Source organism: Onychomys torridus, chromosome 11, assembly GCF_903995425.1.
Source record: "Onychomys torridus chromosome 11, mOncTor1.1, whole genome shotgun sequence".
NCBI lineage: Eukaryota > Metazoa > Chordata > Mammalia > Rodentia > Cricetidae > Onychomys > Onychomys torridus.
The window spans coordinates 38,621,567-38,646,863 of NC_050453.1; the positions used below are offsets into that span (position 1 = coordinate 38,621,567).

Genomic DNA, 25,297 nt, shown 5'->3' on the forward strand with positions numbered 1-25,297 from the left:
TCTGATTCTGAAATTCTGTTAGTTAGTTTTCTCATTTTTGTGACCAAATGCCTGATAAGCAAACTGAGGAAGGAAAGGCTTCTTTTGGTTTACAGTTTGAAAGTTCATTATGGCAGGGAAGGAATGGCAGCAACCCATGAGGCTGCTGGTCAGACTGTGCCTGCAGTTAAGAAGCAGAGAGCAAGGAAATGGGGCTAGGCCTAGAAGTTTCAAGGCCCACCCTAGTGCCTCTAAAAGAGCCTTAAAGCCATGTTACGGCCGGTACTGGAGAGTTCAAACACGTGGGCCTAGTTCACATTCCCTCTCCACAAAAGACAATCCAAACAATGAAAGTGCACCCAACATCAAGAATCAAAACCCACCAGCCCCCACCCCCAAACTCTACCCTCTTATAAACTACTGACTGTCTTTTTTGTTGTTGTTCAGATGCCAAATCCAGGATCTTTCATATAGTAGTCAGACTCAGCCACTGAGCCACATTGCCAGTCTGTGTCCTCTCAAGTATTTGAGTGGAAGAAATAGTAATAGTTGTGTGTATGCCACATGTGGTGTTGGTGCCCAAGAAGGCCCTGGAGCTAGAGTTACAGTTGGTTGTGAGCTGCCCCGTGTGGGTTCTGGAAACTGAACTCTGGTCCTCTGGAAGAGCGGAAATTGCTCATAACCAAGCAGCTAATACTCTGAACCATCTCTCTAGGCCCTGGCTTGAATTTTTTTTTCTTTTTTCTTTTTTTTTATGAGTTTATTTATTCTACTTTGTAACAACGTAGATGTTCTAGACTAATATGGGAATTTAATAGTGTAGAATAAATAATAGAAAATGTACATTTAAGTACTAAAATTAGAGAATTTTATATTTTTGATATTAGGATACCTCACTAACGATTTACTTATTTTATTTATTTATTTATTTAATTTATTTAGTATGTTTGTTTTGTTTTGTTTTTGTTTTTTTGAGACAGGGTTTATCTGTGTGCCCTGGCTGTCCTCGAACTCATTCTGTAGACCAGGCTGGCCTCCAACTCGAGATCCACCTGCCTCTGCCTCTCATATGCTGGGATTATAGGCATGCACTACCACAGTCCAGCTAATGCCTTAAATATATTCATGGCCTTAGCATGGCAAATAGTAAGAAGTAGCAAGCCCTGGACCTTATACTTACTATCTTTATAAGCATTTTTTGTGTATTTTAAAGTGTCAGTAAATCAAGAAGTTTCACGATGGTACTTGGTAATTTTAGGTATGAGTTTGTACTCTAATTTTGTGATAAAGACTTTGGAAGAGAAGGTAAATACTGAATTCAGTGTTTAATATGTTGCATTTGATACAAGTTAAAAATAGGTGAAGATAGTAAAGTATTTGTAAATGTAGGTGAGATATATGTGAAATGATCCTTGGGTATTGTTATTAGTATTGAAGCTAAAACAAACAAAAAAAGGAATACAAAAAGCCTGCTTAAAAACACGGTTACTATCAGGATTGAGATTGAGTTACTGACTCCTTTGTATTCTGATGTTCTTGCAAAGAGTATTATATGATATTTAAAATTTTATAAACTATAAATCTTTTAAGAAAAGGGAAAAAATTACTCAGGGGGTAGTTGTGTGTGGAATGCCCTTTTCCATCTGGTAGATTGCATTTATCATGTAGCCCCCCTTCCCCACCACACACACACACACACACACACACACACACACACACACACATACACACCACACACACACACACACACATCCTCCTCCCGATGACTAAGATCATAAGTGTGCACCACTTGATTTATTCAGTGCTGGGGTCAACTGTGTGTGTGAGGCAGACACCATCAGCTGAGAGACGTTGCTAGCTCCTTAAAACCATTGCGTGAGTGTTGTGGTGGGGACATGTGGAGGAAGAGGATATTCACTTCACAGTAGAGGAGAAGCAGAGAGAGGGAGCAGGAGAGAGAGACAGTAAGAGACTGAGAAGGAGAAAAGCCCCTGGCAAGCCATTAAGCATATCCACTAGTGGCTTACTTCCTCCAGCTAGGTATCCACAGTGCTGTCATCTGGGAACCAAACATTTAACCTAAGAGCTTATGGGAAACACTTCCTATTGAAACCATAACCCTATACCATTGTGCTTCAATAATACTAGATAACTTCTATTATAACATTTTCATATCACATTTTCATCTGATCTTCTCAAAGCAGTAATGTGCTAATTAATGAATATTTATACCAGTATTTCATTATGAAAAATTAAAAGATTTTAGATAGCTAAAAATATTGTATACTACATATTTCGTAAATATTTAATGAGTGAAATCACGTAAAAGTACCTTTTTCTCTATTTTCTTTTTTAAGGACTTATTTTTATTTATGTGTATGTGTGTGCACACGCGCGTTTGTTTGTGTGTGTGTGTGTGTGTGTGTGTGTGTGTGTGTGTGTGTGTATGTGTGCGCGCGCGCTCGTAAAATGGCGCGCATGTTACTACAGAGGTCTCAAGAAGAGTCATATTACCTGGCTGGAGTTATACACAGGTGTGACCTATCTAACAAGGGTATTGGGATCTGAACTCTTGTCCTGGCCAAGAGCAGCAAGTGCTCTTAATCACTGAGCCATCTTCCAGCCCCATCAATTTTTTTTCCTCTTTTGAGATTGAGAGATGATATGAAAACCATCATTATATTTTGCTTTATTTTATTCTCTCCATGTTGTAATTTTAGGCTTAAATATTTTTAACTTAATGTTAAATCTTAGTGAAGATAGTGAACATAATTGCTCTTAGTCTTAGTTTCTGATGGCAGCCATAGGACTCATTTCTCAGCCTTATTTTGTTCAGTAATCAACTACTCTGAACAGGCTCTAAAGGCTTGGAGGCCATAGACCCCAGTGAGTATATGAGCAAAGCTATGGACTAGCTCTGTAAAAATACATGTGTTCATATACTCATGAAAGATAGAATTACCGTGTTGAATAAGGTCATAGTGTTAAGCGTTTCTGTGGCATTTAGTTTTTTATGTTTTTATATATAATGGTCCAGATTAGGCTATAAGGTAGAATTGTTAATGTGAGTTACAATGTCATTTAAACATTTTTACTAGTCACACATTGAGAAAAATGCTAAGCTACTATTTCAGATGTTGCAGGTCTAAAATGCTATCACATGTAGTGGATACTTTTTCTTCATGTCTTGTTCACAGCTGAGTTTTATTTATCTTCATTAACCTTCCTTTTAATAAACTTCTTAAGAAAATTGTTAGAATAGTATATAAATTAAAATTGGTTTTGAAGAAAAACTTCTGCTACTATTTTTTGGTTTTTTGAGACAGAGTAGTTAGTAGCTTTGGAGCCTTTCCTGGATCTCGCTCTGTAGCCCAGATCCACCTGCCTCTGTCTCCTGAGTGCTGGGATTAAAGGCGTGCGCCACCATGGTCCAGCCTGCTAGTATTTTTATAAACAGAGACTGTGTGGACTTTGTGTTGTGTCTTAGGCCCTGACTGGTCTGCCTACTTATGAGTTTTATGTAGTTTAAAGCTGCAACACATGTCTCTGGTTATGAGAGGGTTAACCTTAGAAGAATGTTTTTAGGGCTTCTGCATAGTAGACCTTTTTTCCTCCTCCCATCCCCCTACTTTTTGAGACAGAGTGTTAAGTTGTCTAGCCTGGCTTTGAACTTGTGATTCTCCTGCTTCAGACTCTGAAGTAGCTGGATTATGGACCTATAACATTAGGTGCTGGTTTTACTTTTTTAATTTCTAGTGAATTTTTGTTGTTTGTTTTACTCCTGTTAGCTTCAAGGTCTCCATTCAGTTTGTATGACTGGTTTCAGTTTGACTGCTTTTTTTTTTTTAAACTCTTACTCAGATTCTTTTTAATGGACATGCAAAATTATTTCTGCTGTACATAATGTTTTGATTCATGTATACATTGTGGAATTACCAAATCAAGCTCTTTAATGTATGCATCACCTCATACATACTATTTTGTGGTGAGAATACCTAAGCTCTCACCCCTGCAGTTTTCAAGTCTACTGATTCTTTGTTATTAACTCTAATTACAGAGCTTTTTCTTTTCTGTCACAGGGAAAGCCATGGTACACCTTTCAGCTTAAGCCCCAATCATCTGGAGTCAAAGCGTGTGTATTGTGTTCACGAGGAAAAGGCTGAGAGTGGGAAGCAAATAGTAGGCAATCGGGAAGATCGGAATATCCGTTGCTGTGATCTTGAGAGCTCTCAGCCATCTGTCATCAGTGATACAGTTGTTAGATTTTTAAATGATGGACCAGCAATTGATGCATTACACAGTTCTGAATGTTTAATTAAAATGGGAGTGCATGTAAGAACTGAGGAAGAATTGCCTAACAGAGTGAAAGGAAGTGAGAACATTTCAAAGCCTTCTCTTAATAGCACGGGACACGACGTTGACCCCAAACTGTTGCTGCTGTCTGACTCTTCTCCATCCTTCACTAGTGCCTGCAATTCCCAAAGATTAGACATTTCAAAGCGGCGACAACATGATGCTAAATTGGAAAAACTCAAGGAGCGGATTAGGAAACAGTGGGAACACTCGGAAGAAGTAAATGGCCAGGCCCAGACTCTAGGTCCTGTTGACCATCCAGTAATGGTTTTTAACGTTGATAACTCAGTGACAACAAAGGTCAGGAAAGTGGCCACAGCACCACCTGCTCCGGCATATAAAGGTTTGTAACCAGTCTTTATATTCGTCTTGCTCTTCACGTCTTTTGGTTCCCTTAGGATGGACAGAGCAGGTGGATTACCAAATTAGCTGCATGAGAAAATGTTTTAACATGCAGGTACATGTTAAAAATGCCAATTCTAAGTCTGGCGGTGGTGGCACACAGCTTTAATTCCAGCATTTGGGAGGCAGAGGCAGGCGGATCTCTATGAGTTTGAGGCCAGCCTGGTCCACATAGTGAGTTCCAGGAAAGGCACAAAGCTAAACAGAGAAACCCTGTTTTGAGAAAACAAAACAAAACAAAAGCCAATTCTAGACCTACATCAGAAATTCTGGAGATGGGATCCAGAATGAAATTTTATTTGTTCATTTGTTTTTGAGACAGGATTTCTCCTGGATGGCCTGGAACTCACAGAGGTCTAGGTGCCTTTGCCTCCCAAGTGTTGGAATTGGAGGTGTGCGCCACCAGAATAAGAATTTTTAACAAGTCCATTAGGGAATCTCCTCTCTTCATCGCTCTCCCTTCTTCCCTCCTCCCCGCCTCTCCTTCCCCAGGCCAGCCTCAGACTCAAAGCCGTCTGAGTGTAGGATGACAGGCTGGAGCCACCGTGCTCAGCTCCTTAGGGAGTTCTTAGAGAAAACAGGATTAGCACCATTTTCTGACAACCAAAGAATTTGCTTTGGAATTAGCAAGAATTATCTAACAGTATGTTTATAATGGGGTGTGTCTGTAATCCCATCTTCTCTGGAGGCTAAGGTAGGGAGAGGGAGATTCTCTCGTTTAAGGCCAGCCCAAACTGCAGTCAGCTGGTCTGAACTACATAGCAAGTCCCTGTCTCAAAGTGCAGTTTTAAAAAGGGATGTAGCTCAGTAGCAGATAGCTTGCCTAGTGTACTCAAGTCCCTGGGTTTAATTCTTAATACTAAAAAACAGTGACAAACCTGCTTAAAGTCAAACCAGTCAATTCCCACTGAACATAGGACAGCATAATATTTTGGCGTTGGCATGGATCCTGTTTTAATTTTTAATGAAGTTTATTTCCTCATGTTTTAGAAAAATGTTTAAAATAGATTTAGCTATCATTAAAGAATTTTTATTGAGAAATATTCTTTAGATCTGTTTTCTTTCCACCTGGCTCTGCCTCCCGAGTGCTGGGATTAAAGGTGTGCGCCACCACCGCCAGGCAAAGTGTGAATCTTAAAAGTAAAAATCTTAAATATTAACTTTTTAACAGTTGGTCATTGGGTTTACCATATACCTTTTTATGATAGTTTTTTAAAAATGTGCTTGTTTTCGTATTAAAAGTTCTTGCAAATACAACTTTTAGTGGGATTATTTTGATAACTAGTAGTGGACATTTAACAAATTGTTACAGAATATAGTTTCTAATATTCTGATTAATGGATTTATTTTTTACAATAGCAAAGCAGTTTTTATACAGTGTAAATTAAATGGACTTTATCACATTGTATTCTAAAGTGATATTTTATTTGCTTGAATACATAATAAATTCACTTGGCTGACTGTTCTAAAGATTCTAAGTATATACTTTGAAAAGCTTTATTATTCCTGTGTTCTAACCATCTGGTTCCCTTTCTGGAGGTTATTTGTGTTAACAAGTTGTCTATCATTCCAGGAACAGTACATAGCAAGCAGTTTGTGCTTGTGTTTATTTCTTGTTTTCATGCAGATTTTGTCATACTGAACCAATTCTGCATGTTGATGTGTCCTTCATTTGCTTTCTTTACGTGCTCTACCTCCCTCTCCCTTTCCTGTGTTAGGTCTTCAACTCAAAGCCTTGTGTTTGCTGGTAGTTGCTTTTATTTGTTTGTGCTTTTTTTAAAAAAAAAAAAGCTGAGGCAGGATTATAAGTTTGAGGTCAGCTTTGGATTACATGGTGAGACTCTGTATCAAAAAATAAAAACAACAAGACCCCAAAGAAATGGAGATTGTTTTATGAAACACAAATGGCACGTGTGCTATGATTATTCTTGCTCATATTGCACTAAATGCTTCCTTATCTTTTTCTTTCGGGTGTAAAGATCAATGAAGGTCAGGAATATAAATAAATGCCAATTTTTTAAAAGCTTTTTTAAGTGTGTGTGTGTGCACATGTGTGGGTGTTCACATGCATGCCCATGGAGGCCAGAGGTGTTGAATCCCCTGTTGATGGAGTTACAGGCAGTTGTGAGCTGAAATGGTGCTGGAGTCTGAACTGGGGTCCTTTTCAAGAGCAGTATGTAGTCTTAACCACTGAGCCATCTCTCTGGCCCCAGGACATTTAAAAATAATTCTGTTCAGAAAATTGAATAAGCAGAAGAAAATTGGACATAGAAAGGAGTTAAGGATTTGAGGACTAAGAAACGTATTGGTAGTGAAATCTTAACATATGTGAAGATGCAAATACAAAGAAGGGCTCCTAGAGAGAAACATGCCAAACCCCATACTCCAAAATCTGAAACATGGTAAGCACTGGTAGAACACTGTAAGGGGAAAGTTCCGCTCCTGACCTCATGTGGCAGGTCACAGTCAAAATGCAGGTGCATAATATTGTTTATTCAGACTCCCCTGGGATTAAAAGCCCAGCCATGCCCCATCAGCTCGGATATATCTTTACCATGCATGCCCAGATTCCCCAACTCCATGTGCTCACAGTGATAAAACAATGCATGTGTAGGTCACACAGCAGCTGACGTTCCTCATCATGTACCACAAAGGGTTTGGGAGTGTTTCTGACCTTTTGTTTATTTTCTGCTCTGTGGTGTAAAGATACTGCTAAGAATGCCAAAAAGCCCAGCAGGTACCCTTATAGGTAACAGTTACAATAAGAGAAAGTACTTAGGTTTATCAGTAGTGTGCAAGTCAAGAATTCTAAGTGTGAAACATCCTACAGAAGGGTATGGGCTGGAGTGACCACCAGATGTGACCTGAGAAACAAGATAACCTGGTGAAGGTCTGTCATGAAAGTGATGAGCAGACATTAATGAAAAAGAAGTAGACTATAGAGCTAAAGATGAATATCCTATCTTTAGGAGTAGATCTGTCTGCATTGCAGTGACATGTACCATTGAATGGCATGCAATTGTGAAACCTGTGGAGACCTACCATAATGAACTGAACTAGAACGAAACTGTGACTATGGAAGAGCTTACGAAAAAAACAGAATTATTATTATTATTTTAGGATTCATGGTAAAAAGGCATCTGCAACTTCAAGGCCAGAGAGAAATTCAGTGACTAGTTTGTCAAAGTTGTTGCTCATGAAAATCAAAAATACTCACGACACATTCCTGCTTTTATGATACTGCCCCAGGAAGATGCTAACTATAGCTGAGAAGATAGTCACTGAAGGAATTACGGATGCTCAGGACAGAATGACTGCTGAGATGTGTTAATACAGCAGGCACACATAAGCTGTAAAACTTCCTGTGATAAGTGAAAGCACCCACCTTCTGTGTTTTAAAGGGGTTAATTTCTTACCAGTCTGTTGTGCTAATCAAAAGTTAGACCATAGACAGATTTTTAAGTTGGTTTCACTGGCACAGGTGTTGGCAGCTCACACTCACTGTTAGGGAGCTGATCTGAATAATGACAGGATTTTGTTAGCCCTTGACAATTGTTCTGCTCACCTTCCAGCAGAAATTCCTATTAGAATATTATGGGTGGGCTTGCAGAACGTGTAGCAAATGGTAGAACACTTACCTACTGTTTGTAAGGCTTTAGGTTTAGTCCTCAGCAGCATAGAGAAACCAAAAACAAAACAGTCCCCCCAAACCAATATAATATTTATGCAATGTATCCCTAAAGTGTACTTTTATTTAATTAAGCCTTGTGTTCAGGATTTCCTTATATTGGTGAAGAGTATTGGCTTTCTTTTTTCAAAATTATTTTTAAACATTTATTTAATTGTGTTTGTATATGCATTTGTTGGCATACACATGTCACAACGTGTGTGTCCAGGTCAGAGGACAAATTGTTGGACTTGGTTCTCTCCTTTCACCATGCGGGTCCTGGGAATCAAACTCAGGTTTTCAGGTTTGGGAAGCGAATGCCTTTACCTGTGGAGCCATCTCAGACCTAAAAACACTTTGTTGAAAGCATGTTAACAGTGGGGAAACAGATGCAGGTGTAGAAGGGTTTCTACATGAATTTAACAAAATGAGTGCACGTTCTGAAGATGCTGTGTGTTCTTTTACCATTGGTTGAAAAGGCTGAGGTCACAGATGAATATGTCTGACATAAACTTCTGGCCTGCAATTCTGTGTTCAGTTATAATAAGGTGGTCAATTTCTGTCAAGTGAAAAAAGAAACAAGATTTCTGGCCTTACATATGTGAAACATGCCTTTAGGTTTAGGGGAATTACTATATTGATAATGAGGCTGCAGTTTGTTGACCAGCGGTAAAAAACTGAAGTGGTTCTGAACCAAGGTGATATGGTGGTGGTGATGGTGACAGTGTTAACACTAGAAAAGATGCCTGCAGGTGACAGAGGGAACATGATTAGCTGAAGGACTTCAAGCAGTGCGTATTCACGACAGAAAAAGAGTCATCTTGGTTTATAAAATCGAAGAGCAACTTCTAAGACAAAAGCTTGCAAATGAGGTCAGTAATTGTAGAGGAAACATTCAAAAGCCATCACTAGCAAATCTATTTCCTAGTCCTCCAACTGCCTCTGGAATTTCTTCTCTTCCCCACAACCTCTTTCTTTTCGTAACCCCCCCCCCCTTATTGAAAATAGATTCTTTCCTCATACAGCATATCCTGACTGCAGTTTCCCCTCCTCCAAGTTCTTCCTCATCTCTCCTTCCTTCCGGATCCACTCCTTTCTGTCTCTTACTAGAGAAGAACAGGCTACTAAGAGACGACAACCAAAGATGACAACATAAGATAAGACAAAATCCATCACCTGGAGGCTAGACAAGGCAACCCAACAGAAGGAAATAAGCCCAAGGTCAGGCACAAGAATCAGAGACCCACTTGTTCATAGACTCCTGAGTCCCATAAAAATACTAAGCTGAAAGACAGACAGACAGACAGACAGACAGACAGATATATATATATATGGGGGGGGAGACACCTGGTGCCTTGAGGAATTGATTCAGAGGGACTTGTTCTCCTGGTGTCATCCATCTCCTCTGGTTCTCACACTCTTTCTGCCTCCTCTTCTGTGGGGTTCCCTGAGCTCTGAGGGAAAGGATTTGATGGAGACATCCAGTATAGAGCTTTGTCCCCCAAGGACTCTGTCCCAGTAATGTCTAGCTGTGGGTCTCTGCATCTGGTCCCCTCTACTTCAGGAAGAATCTTCTCTGATGACTGAATAAGGCACTGATCTGTGAGAATAACAGAATATCATTAGAAGTCATTTTATTGATACCTTTTTTTTTTTTTAAAGACCAGTAGAGTTTGGTTTTACCCTAGGTCTCTGGGCTATCTAGTCTCTGGTTCTTGGTCACCCAAGCAGTGTTGGGTATGATTTCCATCTCATGGAGTGAGCCTTAAGTCAAATCAGACATTGGTTGGCTACTCCCAGAAGTTTTGTGTTATTGCTGCTCTAGCATACCTTGCAGGCATGACAGAGTGTAAGTCAAAGGTTTTGTGGCTGGGTTGGTGTTTATAGCTCTCTTTGGTAGCCTGCGGCACACCAAAGACACTAGAATGCAAGGGTGAAGGCTCCATGTAGGCACCAGCTTGACTTTTCCTTGTTCAGTAAGTTGTGTGGGTGTTGTCCTTAGTAACAGGGCCCTGCTGTCCATTTGCAAGAGCAACCCATTGCCTTAGCAACAGTCTGGGTTGTTTGGGGATTTCCATGGGACCCCCCATTGGCCAGAAATTCAAATGGATACAATACAGTCCCAGCACTGGAAGCCCTGTTTGGTGACAAGAGATGGGCAGTTGGGACCCTGTCTCCCTCATTATTAGGAGACCTCATTAAGATTTTAGGATTTTAGGACATTCATAGATTTTAGGAAGTTTCTACTGCTCTAGGTTTTCATATTATCCCTCAAATGCCCCTCAATTCTAGCTGGCCCCTCAATTCTAGCTGCCTCTCCCTGAATTCCCTTTCTCAACCCTTTCTCCTCTTCTCTTTCCAACTTGATCTTCCAGTTCCTGTTCCCACCTGCCCCAGTACACCTGTAAAATCTATTCTCCCAGAGAGATCCATGTATCTCCTAGTCCTTTTCTCAATACATAACCTTTCTGGGTCTACAGATAGTAGATTGGTGATCATTTATTTCATTGCTAATATTCACATATAAGTGAATATATACCATATTTATCTTTCTGGGTCTAGGTTACCTCACACAGGATGACTTTTTCTAGTTCTATTTGCCTACAAATTTCATGATGTCATTTTTTTAAACAGTTGATTAATACTTCATTGTGTTAATGTACCACATTTTCTTAATCTAGTCTACTGTTGAGGGACATATTATAACTATTATGAATAGAGCAACAATGAGCATGGTTGAGCAAGTGTCCTCGTGGTAGGATGAAAAGTCCTTTGAGTGTGTGCCCAAGAGTGGTATAGCTGGATCTTGAGGCAGATCTATTTTCAACTTTCTGAAAAACTGCCAAACTGATTTCCATAGTGGCTATACAAGTTTGCACTCCCACCAACAGTGAAAGAGTGTTCCCTTTGCATCATACCCTCGCCAGCATGAGCTATAACTTGTGTTATTGATCTTAGTCATTCTAACAGGTATAAGATGGAATCTCAAAGTAGTTTTGATTTCCATTTCCCTGATGGCTAAGGATGTTGAACATTTCTCAGCCATTTGAGTTTCCTCTACTGAGAATTCTCAGTCTAGATATGTACTCCATTTTTAAATTGGATTATTTGATTTTTTGACATCTAGTTTTCTTCAGTTCTTTATGTATTTTGGATATTAGTCATCTATTGGATGTGGAGTTGCAAAAACCTTTTCCCATTCTGTAGGCTGCTGCTTTGTCCAAATGATCATGTCCTTTGCTTTATAGAAGCTTTTTAGTTTCATGAGGTCCCATTTATTAATTGTTGATCTTAGTGTCCATGCTATCAGTGTTCTATTCAGGAAGTCTTCCCTGTGCCAATGAGTTCAAGGCCATTCCCCACTTTCTCTTCTGTCAGGCTCAGTGTATTGAGTTTTATGTTGAGGTCTTTGATCCATTTGGAGTTAGTTGAGTTTTTGTGCAGGGTGATAGATATGGATCTATTTGTGTTCTTCTACATGCTGACATCTAGTTTGACCAGCTTCCATTTGCTGAAGATGCAGTCTTTTTTTTTTTTTTCCTAGTGTGTATTTCTGGCTTCTTTATCAAACCTGAGTGTCCCCATAGGAGTGTGGGGCTTTATATTTGGGTCTTCAGTTTGATTCCCTTGATCAACATGTTTGTTTTTATGCCAATACCATCTAGTTTTTATTACTGTAGCTCTGTAGTACAGCTTGAAATCAGGGATGGTGATATTTCTAGCAGTTTTTTTTTTTTTTTTGTTGTTGTTGTTTTTTATTGGTCAGGATTATTTTAGCTACCCTGGATTTTTGTGTTTCCATATGAAGTTGAGAATTGTCCTTTCAAGGTCTATGAAGAATTGTGTTGAATTTTTGATGGGGATTGCATTGAATCTGTAGATTGCTTTTGGTAGGATGGCCATTTTTACTATGTTAATCCTACTGATTCATGAGTATGGGAGATCTTTCCCCTATCTTCTCCAGTTTCTTTCTTTAAAGACTTCCAAAGAAGTTGTTATCATACAAGTCTTTCTCTTGGTTGGTCAGAGTTACCCCACAATATTTTATATTATTTGAAGCCATTGTGGAAGGTATTGTTTTCTTTATTTCTTTCTCAGTCCATTTGCCATTTGTATATAGTAAGGCTACTGATTTTTGTGAGTTAATCTTGTATCCAGCTACTTTGCTATAGAAGTTCCTTCATGGTAAGTTTAGGGTCACTTATGTATACATCATATCATCTATAAATAGCAATACTTTGACTTCTTCCTTTCCAATTTGTATTCTATTGATCTTCAGTTGTCTTATTTCACTAGCTAAGACTTTAAGTACTATATTAGATAAGTATGGAGAGACTGGACAACCCTGTCTTGTTCCTGATTTTAGTGAAATTGCTTTGAGTTTTGTGTTTCTCTCTATTTAAAGTTGATGTTGGCTATAGGCTTGCTGTAAACTGCTTTCATTATGGTTAGGATGTTTTTTATATCCCTATTCTCTCCAAGAACTTTTATCATGAAGGGTTGGATTTTTGTCAAAGGCTTTTTCTGCATCTAATGAAATGATCATTTTTTTTTCTTTCAGTTTGTTTATATGGTAGATTACATTTATTGATTCATAATATTAAACCATCCCCGCATCTCTGGGATGAAGCCTACTTTATGGGTGGGTGATCTTTTTGATGTGTTCTTGGATTTGGTTTGCAAGTATTTATTGAGTATTTTTGCATCTAGGTTCATAAGAGAAATTGGTCTGTAATTCTCTTTCTTTGTTGGGTCATTATGTGGTTGGGTGTCAGGGTAGCTGTAGCCTTGTAAAACTATTTGGGCACTGTGCCTTCTGTTTCCATTTTGTGGAATGAATTGAGGAGTATTGGTATTAACTCTTCTTGGAAGTCTGATAGAATTCTGCACTAAAAAACCATCTGGCCCTGAGCTTTTTTTTTTTTTTTTTTTTTTTTTTCCCCCGGTTGGGAGACTTTTAATGATTACTTCTGTTTCACTAGTGGTTCTAGGTCTGTTTAAATTGCTTATCTGATTTTGATTTAACTCTAACCAAAGGTAGTACCTATCTAGAAAATTATCCATTTTTTTTAAACCCCTTGTGTGATCAGAAACCAGATGGCCAGGGTATTGAACCTGGGTCCTCTGGAACATCAGTCAGGGCTCTTAACTGCTGAGCCACCTCTCCAGCGAGTAATTGGTTTCTAAAGTATGTCCTTATCCTCAGTGTTTGTTGTTATGTCCCCCTCTGCTAATTTGGATGTTCTCTGCCCACCTTTTAGTTAGTTTTGAATAAGTGCTTGTTTATCTTGTTTTTCTCTAAGAATCAACTCTCTGTTTCATTGATTCTTTGTATTGTTCTGTTTCTATTTTATTGATTTCAGCTCTCAGTTTGATTATTTCTTGCTGTCTACTCTTCAGTGTGATTGCTTCTTTTTGTTCTAGAGTGTTTAGGTGTGTGTTAAGTTGCTAGTATGAAATTGCTCCAGGGTTGTGTGTGTGTGTGTGTGTGTGTGTGTTTTTAATGTAGGTACTTAGTGCTATGATCTTGCCCCTTAGAACTACTTTTGTTGTGTCCCAAAAGTTTGAGTATGCTTTGTGATCATTTTTATTCAATTTTAGAAAGTTTTTAATTTCATTATTTCTGTCTTTACTAATTTTTTCATTCAGTAGAGAGTCATTCAGTTTCAGTGAGCTTGTAAGCTTTCTGTTTGTTGTTTCTGTTGTTAATATCCAGCTTCACTCTCTGGTGGTCTGACAGGGTGCAGGCAGTTATTTCAGTTTTCTTGCATCTATTGATACTTGATTTATGTCCAAGGATGTGGTCAATTTTGGAAAAAGTTCCATGAGGTACAGAGAAGAAGGTGCATTCTTTTGTGTTTGGGTGAAATGTTCTGTAAATATCTGTTAGGTCCATTTGTTTTATAATGTCTCTTAGCGCCAGTATTTCTATTTAGTTTTTGTTTTGATGACCTGTCCATGGGGAAGAGTGGGATATTGAAGTCTCCCACTATTAGTGTGTGAGGGTCAGTATGTGATTTAAGCTGTAGTAGTGTTTCTTTTATGTATTTGGGTGACCTTGTGTTTGGGGCATAGATGCTAAGAATTGAAATGTCATTTTGGTGGATTTTTCTTTTGATGAGTTCTTCACTATCTCTTTTGATTAGTTTTGGTTTGAAGTCTATTTTGTAAGATATTAAAATGGCTACACCACCTTGCTTCTTAGGTTCATTTGCTTAGAATATCTTTTTTCAAGCCTTTACCCTGAGGTAATGTCTATCCTTGATGTTTAGGTATATTTCTTGGATGCAGCAGAAGGATAGATTATGTTTTTGAATTCATTCTGTTGGTCTTAACTTTTCTTTCTTTCTTTTTTAAAAAATATATTTATTTATTAAAATTTTTTTCATTTTACATACCAACCCCAGTTCCCCTAGTCTTAACTTTTCATTGGGGAATTGAGACCACTGACATTGAGAGATATCAATGAGCAGTGTTTGTTGATTCCTGTTATTTTGTTGTTGTTGTGGCAGTGGTGGTGGTGGTGGTGGTGGTGGTGGTGGTGGTGTGTGTGTGTGTACATACACTTCCCTTCTTTTGATTTTGGTGGTCTGAGATTATATTACCTGTGTTTTTATGAGTTAAACTGCATGGGCTGGAATTTTCCTAGCACCTTCTGTAGGGCTGCATTTGTAGATAGATATTGTTTAAATTTGCCTTTCTCACAGAATATCTTATTTTCTCCATCTATGGTGATCCATCATAGTTTTGCTGGGTATAGTAGTCAGGGACTGGCATCTGTGGTCCCTTAGAATCTGCGCACATCTGTCCAGGTCCTGCTGGCTTTGGAGTCTCCATTGAGAAGTCAGATGTAATTCTAGTATGTCTGCTTTTATATGTTTCTTGGTCTTTCTCCCTTGCAGATTTTAATATCCTTTTTTTTTGTCCTGTATGTTTAGTGTTTTGATTATTATGTGGTGAGGGGACTTTCTTTTCTGGTCCTGAATTTGGTGTTCTGTCAGCTTCTGTAAGCCTTTGTAGGCACCTCCTCCTTTAGGTAAGGAAAAGTTTTTCTATGATTTTGTTGAAATTATTTTGTGGCCTTTGAGCTGGGATTCTTTTCCTTCTTCTATTCATGTTCTTTTCAGATTTGGTCTTTTCACATTATCCCAGATTTCCTGGATGTTTTGTGTTTGGCGTTTTTTTAGATTAAACTTTTTCTTTGACCAATGTATCCATTTCTCCTACCATATTCTTCTATTGTATCTTTAACACCTAAGATTCTCTCTTCCATCTCTTGTATTCTGTTGGTGGAGCTTGTCTCTGTAGTTCCTGTTTGTATTCCTAATTTTTTTTTTTTTTAATTTTCAGAATTCCCTCAGTTTGGGTTTTCTTCAGTTTGAGCAGTTTTATTCATTGCCTTTCCTTATTTGTGTTTTCTGGATTTCTTTAAAGGATGTATTAATTTCCTCTTTAAGGACTCTGTCATCTCCATTTAGGTGGTTTAAGGTCTTTTTCTTGTGCTTCAGCTATGTTGGAATATTCAGAGCCTGCTGTGGGCTCTAGTGGAGACCTGTTGTCCGGAGCGTTTGTTGATTGTGTCCTTACACTTGAGTCTCGGCATCTGGGATTGGGGTTGCTATAGGTCTAGGTGCTGATTTCTGGATTTGTCTTTGTTGGGTGCCTCTTTTGTTCCTTGGTTTTTGTTTCTTTTCTGGATTTTTTGAGAGTATGATGTCTGTGTGTTGCCTGGTAGGAAATTTTCTTTGGACCTGATAGTTGTGGCCACTGGGTTTCCAAGTAAAATGTATTTCTGGGTATTGGAAGCTGATCCTTAGGAGTCGCGGTAGGCTAGGGGTTTGAAGGGGTTCACAGGAGGAAGCAGAGTGGAGTGTTTAACCAGTGTCTGCTTATTTTGTCTCCTTGGAATGGGGGAGATAGTGAAGAGAGGCCACCCCAGAGGGTTTGCTATAGCACTGGGGATTAGATCTAAAGAACAGGAGAGGGAAGAGCTACAGGCAGCCCACCTGCTTCCCTGGCAGGAGTGGGCTGGGTTAGCAGGGAGTGCCTGCAATAAAGCAGCAGGGGGGGAGAGGGAGGTTAGGAGGGGAAGGTCTGTGGGATCCACTGGAGGGAGATAGCGCAGAGGGGAAGGAAGCCTGCAGCAGGTATCTGTTGCAGAGATAGGGATGAGACTGGGGATTGGGTTTAACGGAGAGGGAGGAGTGGTAAAGGTCTTCAGTGCGCTTCACCTGTTTCCCGGGCCTGCTCAGCTGGTGCGTCCCCAGGGAAGGCCTGCTAGTGTTGGAGGCTGGGATACTGGGATGGGTTGGGAAGGAAGACTGGGACAGAGGATCCCCGTGATCCACAGGGGATAGGGTCAGAGAGGAACTGGAAGCCATAGCAAGTTTCCTGCTACAGAGCTAGGGATGAGACTGGGGCATTGGATCTCAGGAGCAGGAGAAGAGGTGTGGGTCGGCCCTCGGCCTATCTGTTGCCCTGGTTGAGCTGCTCTTGGGTTCAGAAATTCTTCTAACCAGAAAGGAAATGCAGTTTTTGGGAACTTCTTCAGTCCAGACACAGCATTGTACATGTACTGAAAGCTGCTATCCGGTTTACTGGTTCTGTTGTTTAAAGCAGCTGAATTCTAGTGATACTTAGAGTGAGTTTGCCTCTGTGTTTGTGGTGTGCAACATTCTTCACTGTTAGGTGATGATGTGGGAATAAGGAAGAAAATGATTGCTGTTAGGTAACATTTCAGTCAGGAATGATGTTAATGTCAAACAGCCATAGATTGGTCACAAGGGTGCAGAAATAGTGACTGATACCTTTGTTTTCTGATGTTCAATATATGCAAACCTTGTTTAGTGCACACTGTTGTTAAAATATGCATACATTTACGTTCAGCCCATATGTGCAAAGAATGCACACATTTAGGCTGTGTCACACCTGTATGTGCACATATCCCCAAATCCAAAATGATCCCCACATTGGAAACACTTCTGGTCCTGAGCTCTCAGGCATATTCTGCCTCTACGTTCAATATCTGTAAAGTGCTTGTACCAAGTGTGACTCTAGCTTATTGTTCACATTGATTAAATTCTACAAGTATTTATTGACTCCCAGTTTCTTGGTAAGTAGGACAGTCCTAGAGCTGATCATGGCAGTGCATGCTGTAATGTCAGCACTTGGGGTACTGAGGCAGGAGAATCACAGGTTATAAACCAACATGGGCTATATAATCAGACTGTATTCAACGAAACAAAACTCCAGGATATCTCTATATTACTTTGGTTATTATCCACATTATTTTATTATTTTACAAAAATAAACACTCAGATTTCAGTATATATATTTTTTAAGACAGGGTCTCACTATGTAGCCCTGGAACTATATGTAGACCAGACTGACCTGAACTCACTGAGAAATATTTTTTCTTCTCTCTTCTCCCTCTCTTTTCTTTCCTCCTCTTCCTTCCCTTCCTTCCTTCCTTTCTTCCTTCTTCTTCTTCTTCTTCTTCTTCTTTTTTTTTTTTTTTTTTGGAGACAGGGTTTCTTTGTGTAGTCCCAGCTGTCTAGGAACTAGCTCTGTAGATCACACTGGCTTCAAACTCACAGATATCTGTCTGCCTTTGCTGGGATTAAAGGCACTGGCAAATGAGAAGTGATAGATTTGGAGAGAAAAATCAGGATGCTGATTTCTAGCAAGTAGCACATATGTAAATGTTTCTTAAGACACTGACAATGTGTTACTTTGAGGCCATTTTACCAGTATGAATAGCAGCTTATTCATTTGTTCATATAGAGGCAGAAATAGATAATAATAAGCAATGTCTATTATCAAAGATAAAAGGCAATATTTTTTGTCTCTTACCCTGAGAAAGGGTAGTTTGTGGCACTGAAACCCACAATTTTGATCGATGCTTTTTAAATTGGTGTATACTTATTGTTCTTAAATATGCATATGGTATAGTTTAGACACACTTCTAGTGGTTGACATTCTTGTATTATTTAATTTTTTTGAGTCTCCATTTCTAGTCTCTTTGAATATACACTGTTTTATCTCATTGAAGCCTGCTTTTTTCCAACTGGTATTCGTCAGTATATTATATAGTAGCAATTATGCATTCCTCTTTTAAAAAATATAAAGTTAATTACATATTATAGAAATTATGACATTAATCATCACAGAAACACAAATCAGACCACAGTAATATGCTATTTTATAGATCCATTAGAGTGGTTTTAATGACAAAGACAGACGATAGTATCAACAAGAATATGGAGTCCTTAAAACCTGTGTGTACTTCTGATGAAAATACAGAATGGTGCTACTCCATTAGAAAATAATTTAGTAATTCTTACATTACCATGACCCAGCAATTGATTCCTACATATAATACCCATTGAAAACATTTCCACAAAACTTGTACAAGAATGTTTATAGCAGCATTATTGCTAATAGAAAAACATAAACAGCCCATGTGACTATTAGCCAGTATATGGATAAGTAAAATGTCTTGTCTATTAAAGTATCAGTTGACACTAAAAAGTCATGATATATGATGTTAGAGCTTTGAAAAATTACAAGTCAAACAGACTAAACATAAATGACCATGTGTTGAATGATTCCATTCATATGAAATATCTAAACTAGGCAAATCCATCAAGATAGAAAGTAGATGAGTAGTTGGCAGAGGTAGACAGGTCTTAGGGGTAGTGACTGATAGAAGGGACAGATTTTCTTTTCTCAGTGATGTTAGATAATAGTGGTAGTTATGAAACCTAGAATAGATTTTAAGATACCTACTTATACTTAGGAGTGAATTTTAGAATTGGTGAGATGGTTCATTAACTTGATGACCTGAGAGTGGTCCTCAGGATCCATAAGGTGGAAGGAGAGAAACAGCTTCTTGCCCTCTTATCTCCACATTCATGCCCTGACAGGGATGTTCCTAACCCCCAAATAAATAAATGTGAAAAAATTGTACAGAGTGAATTTTATGTTATTTTAATTATGCCTGGCTTAAAAATATAACCAGTCTTTTAAAGCATCTTCTGTTGGTGTGTATCAGGTTTCAACCCTTCAGAGACCAAGATTCGCACACCCGATGGAAAAGTGTGGCAAGAGGCTGAGTTTCAAAGCATGAGTAGAGAGCTGTACCGAGACTTAGCACTTCAGTTTGCAGGTGAGAGCAGAGCTTCCTATATCTTGCTTATTTTATCATGCATGCCATAACATACAGTATTAAATATGAAACTCTCACTGAACTTGAGATGTTGCCCCTTTCTAAGTGTATAGTCTATTAGAGTAGTACTGGTTTAAGTCACGAGACTCTCTCAGCCTCTTGGCTCTCCTCCAGGGTTAAAATTAGCCCCCATGGCTAATGACACAGAAACCAGGCTACTTTTAGACTGGGGGACTTTTAAAGTCAGGACAGACTGATATTAAGGAAACAAAGTTTAGTTGTGGCATACTTCTCTGAAGCCTCAGAGGTCTTTAAAGTGGCCAGTAATTTTAGTCAGCATATGCAGAAATCAAAATAAGTGTTACAGGAATACATGTTAGAGAATTATAACTAAAAGGAACCTGGGGATGACTGGAAGAAACAGAAGAAGAGAATAGTAATGTTGCCACTTTCTGAGCATCTAATTAGGCACTGAGCAAGATGCTGGTGCTTAAAATCTTGTATGTGTATGTGTGTGTATATATACATTATTTTTTAAAATTTTTAACAGAGGAATTGAAAGCTGAAAGAGTTTTTTTTCCAGGATTACATAAAGAATTAAAGTCAAGATTCAAAATCACCTCTGTGTAATTCTGAGACCTGACAGCTTTCTAGGAAGCCCCCATAAAGATTTTGCTAATCTTTTTTGTGGCATTAGGCATCCGGTTCTGTTTTCTTCATTTTGTTAAACACTGTGTTTAGAATACTTTTTCATGTGGAGAGAACATATAATATAGCATGAATCTTAACAGGTCTTATTAATAAAATCAAACCTGAGGCCAGTTATTGGGGTGAATGCTGGAAGATCAGAGAAGCAGAACAGGCCACAGTTTCCTCACCTCGCCAGTTCCTCAGCTGGTCTTGTTTCCTCAGACTGCAAGCATCTGTGTCCTCATCCCTATGGCTCTCAGCTGAACTGCTGCTTCAAAGCCTGAACGCTAAACCAGCCAAATGCTTAACCAACCTAGTTCCTGGTCCTCAGGCCTTATATACCTTTCTGCTTTCTACTATCACTCCCTGGGGTTAAAGGCTGGATTTCTGGAATTAAAGGCTGTGTCACCATGCCTAGCTGTTTCTAAAGTGGCCTTGAACTCAGAGATCCCGGTATTTCTGTCTCTGGAATGCTAGGATTAAAGGCGTATGCTACCACTACCTATTCTCTTGTTTAATATTGTGGTCGTCCTGCTCTCTGACCCCAGATAAGTTTATTTCGGGGAACACACAATGTTTCAGGGAACACATACCCACCGCAATATAATGTAGTAGTTATAAACAAATATTTTAGAGTCAACTTAAGGGTTCTACATTCTGGCTTTGCTGTTTATTAGCTATATCTATGAGGTGCTACATAACCTTTCATCCTTGGCGTCCTCATTTTGTTTTTTATTTTATTTTATTTTTTTTTTTGGTTTTTCGAGACAGGGTTTCTCTGTGTAGCTTTGCACCTTTCCTCGCTTGGTAGACCAGGCTGGCCTCGAACTCATAGAGATCCACCTGCCTTTGCCTCTCGAGTGCTGGGATTAAAGGCGTGCGCCACCACCGCCCGGCTGTGTCCTCATTTTAAAGTGACCATAACTACACATCATGGGACAGTGTCATAGCCTGGTAGAATGTGCCAGGGACTGTGAAAGCGGTTATTCTGTTATACTCTGCCCTTCTCTTTAAATGGTGGGTAAACCAACCTGTCTATCTCTACCTGTGTTTTTGTTACTTTTGCCCTTGTGTGTGTAAGTCTATCACCCCATCTTGCTTTCATTCTTTTGTATCAGACTTTCCTTCTCTGGGTAGTCGTGCTTATTAACACACTGTTTAACACATTATATCATAACAGTCATCATGATAGAGTACTTCTGGCTTTTTCTCCAGTGACTGCCCTGTTTCCTTCTGTTGAGAGCAAAGCTGCCACAACGTTCCTTATACTAATAGTCTCTGATTTGTCGTCTTCATATCAGTGTGTCTGGTTGAGACCTTCTTCCTGAATTCAAACTCTTATCAGCCTGCTAACTGTACTCCTCCCTTGAATGTGTTACAGAGATCTCAAGCTTAATGTCTAAAGTTGGGATTACTCAATGTGGTTGTGACACATCCCTCAACCTTGCTACTCCACTTGTCACTCTAGATCAGCTACTCTTGTTCAGACCACATCTTCAGTAGTCTTTTCACGTCTCCTCCATCTCTTTCACAGTTCCTATTCTATTGTCTAAATTATATCTATGGCATAACCACCTTCACCACCTTGGTTACTAGTACCTGCATTAAGGCACCATCGTCTGCTGCCCGAGTTCCCAACTACTCTCTTAACTGGTTTCTGACTGCTACCTCTTCCAGGGAGTCTGTTCTCAACACAGCTGTCAGAGTAAGCTTGTTAAAGTCATGTTTAAATTGTGTCACTCTGTTCAGAGTGTTCTACAAACTCCCCATTTTCCTGAGGAGTAAAGCATGAAAGCCTGGAGAACCTTTCACCTCCTTGGCTCCCATTTGTATCTCCAGCCCGGGTTCCTCCTGTTCTCTTTGTCCATTGCTTTCACACCAGACTCCTTCTCAGTCTTGAATTCTGTTTGTTTCTCCTTAGAGCCTCAAAGAATTTCTGCTCTGCTTATAAAGCAGAGCTCTGTGTGTATTGTAAATTACACTGTTCATATCTGTAATTTAGAATGTCTGTGGTTAGTATATTTACATTTTGTAACGTTTTATGTTGGAAAATTTAAATAAAGAGGGAATCTAAGAAAATGCTCACTGAAATTTTAAACATGCAATGATTTGAAAGCATGACTCATTTATGGAAATGAGGAGGATTTCTCACAAGTTTTCTGAAAAAGAGAAAATAATAACAAAAAAAAAAGAATTGGTATCTTACAATGGGGTAGTGGTGATCTTCAAATCTTTCTGGGGAGTCCTTGATGTTGATAGTTTGTAGGTCATAGGTGTAGCCCCAGTGAAGGCTTTTCTCTCATCCTTCTACGACCATCAAAGGATGCTTGAAACTGAAGTGTGAGGAATCCTATTGAGATCCGCCTGCCTCTGCCTCCTGAGTGCTGGGATTAAAGATGTGCACCACCACTGCCTGGCTCTTACTTTGTTTTTCTTATACATACTTGTTATAGCACTTAATTTATACTTTATAAGTTAGGTATAAAAGATGAAGTTACTGTAGATCTTATCAAACTCATCGTACAGTTTTTTGTTTTGTTTTCACTAAGTTGGCAAGTGTGACCTTCACTGAACCAGCTGTACTGTATAGCTTCTTTCTGGTGTAACCTTCCTGCTGGCATCACCGTTCTTGAGCTCTGGGACCTTACAAATAGAGTTTACTTGAATACAAGCTCTCTCCATGATGTCACTGGAGAGCTAGTTTAACAGCACAGATGGTTACTTTGTGTCTGATAGGTGGGAAGCCTATAGGTGTGGACACTCTAGACAAAGGCATGACCCAGTCTGGCTGGCTGGAGCTAGATAGCAAGAGAGATCAGCATGTTATTCAGAATGATGCACAATTTATAACATGAATTGTTTATGTTTGGAAATTTCCACTTAATGTTTTCAAATGGCAGTTGACCTTGGGTAACAGAACTGAGAAAGGAGGACTGCAGTGTTTCTTCATTGAGAAGGTAGGTGCTGAATGGGAGCCTTAATGACGGCTGTCAATGTTCATGCATTTCAGACGAGATCTCTGTGAAAGAAAAGCCTGCTGAAAGGAGTAAAGAGAAGAAAGTGGTCAAGCCAGTGCGAAAAGTCCAAAAAGTGACACAGCTGTCAAGTGCAGAGTGCAGAGCAGGTTGGTTTTCAGTATCTTGTTCAGTTTGAAGCTGGAGGTATGGACCTGGAATCTAGAGAGAGAGAAATGTTACCAGATGTTCTCATTGTTAGGAACGTGTGAAAATTCAGCCTGTCATATATGTCATATTTGTTGAGGTATGGTCGACAACATTAACTGTCCGTATTTAGAATATACAATTTGAAAGCTTTCTTATATGTATACATCTCTGAAATCATTTGTTTACTGTATTAGTGCTGCTGTGAAAACATTCCCAACAAAGCCTGCTAAAGGAAGGAAGGGCTTATTTTGGCTCACAGTTTTGGGGTGCAGTTTACCATGGCAGGGAAGGCAGTGGCCAGAGCAGGAGGTGGATGGCCATGTTTATCCTCAGTCAGGAAGCAGAGAGAGACAAAAGCTGCAGCTTAGTTCACCCTCTCCTTTCTATTCAGTCTGGGACCTTCTCTTCAAAGAGTAGTGCCATTTGCAGCCAGGACGAGGCTTCCTTCCTCTGCTAAACTGTTCTGGAATACCCTCATCGCATAACCAGAGGTGTGGTTCCTCCGTGATTGTAAGGCCTATCTTATTTACAGTGAAGATTAATATTGGATTCACCCTAAGTTCAAGATAGTGAATACATCTATCACCTCAAAAAGGTTTTTCTAGTATCTTTCAATAGAAACACACCAAATTAAAATAGTAATTTTTTTCTGAGGATTTTTTTTACAAGGGGATTGGTCATGATTGCCTTTACACATCAGATACACATCAGAATTCCAGTGTTCTTGCCAGTGGTGGTGAAGCTAGACAAAAGTAGATCAAACTAGGGAAATGAGAGATTTCTATTTCCACAGTGATTGCACGTCAACTCTGATTCAGGTTGCTTGACTTTACATTGTAGCTGACTTTATTTCTTTGGCATGTGAGTTAATTTTCATAGGACTTGGTTTCCTCATATGTAAAGGATAAGATCAGTGGAGTTTGTCTCACGGGGCTGTTGTGAGAACTAAAAGAATTAATACTAGAAAATGTTGCAGTATGTCCCTCATATATGACTAGTGGCTAGCTTTCTAGCTGTCCTGAAATGTCCTTCAGCAAGTGACTTTGGGCCGTGAGATGGTAGAGACGGTTTGGAACCTGACCTTTTTAGCTTCGGGACACTCGGAATTGATGCACTTAGTCATTACTGTGCTCTCCAGCCGTGGATGTGTGTGTGACGTGTGATGTGCCTCGTAAGCTTAGGCTAACATTGGTTAGCAAGACAAGAATCCCTGCGAGGCACAGTTAGAAACGAAGGGTGACACATGCTTTGATAAGAGACCACAAGGTCTTGTGGGGAACAGGACAAGAGCGATGAGGTGCTGCCTTTATTGGGCCTTTCTCCTTCAGGTTACGGACTAATCATTAGAATGATAGCATATTTTGTGATTAACTTCAGGTTCAGCAATAGAATAATACTAACTCTGTACAAATAAAACTTGTTTTACAAGAAAATGAGTTATCTCAATGTTATTTGAACTAAGTGCAGAAACACTTTTATATGATTATGTAATTCTGTCAGAGACATCTTTTGGAATGAAGGACAGAGGTTGTATTTGCTCAGTTTTACGAGTCAACGTGGTCTGTATGCACTTGCCATTAACCTAGGCTGAACAGCATTAAATGAACTAAAACCGCATTAATACTTTATTAGTAAGAGTCATCTTCTTAAAAATAGTTTTTCAGAAGGCCATAATTTAGTTTTTTATTTTATGTATCTGAATATTTTGCCTATATGTACATCTGTGCACCATGTGCAATGCCTAGTGCCCTCCGAGGCCAGAAGAGGGCATCAGACCCTTCAAATTGGAGTTGCAGACAGTTGAGAGTCACCATGTGGATACAGGGGATCAAACCTGGGTCCTCTGAAGAGCAGCCGGTGTTCTTTTCACTGCCA

The 25,297-nt window shown here is 39.3% G+C and overlaps 1 protein-coding gene across 1 annotated transcript in view; it reads left to right on the forward strand.

The window, feature by feature from the left end:
• The window catches only part of Cep350 (centrosomal protein 350), a 143,785-nt gene that overhangs the window by 14,856 nt on the left and 103,632 nt on the right, over positions 1-25,297 (forward strand). The window contains 3 exon segments of the mRNA XM_036201773.1: positions 4,059-4,675; positions 19,455-19,568; positions 23,269-23,382. Of these exon segments, the coding sequence (XP_036057666.1) occupies positions 4,059-4,675; positions 19,455-19,568; positions 23,269-23,382 (845 nt within the window).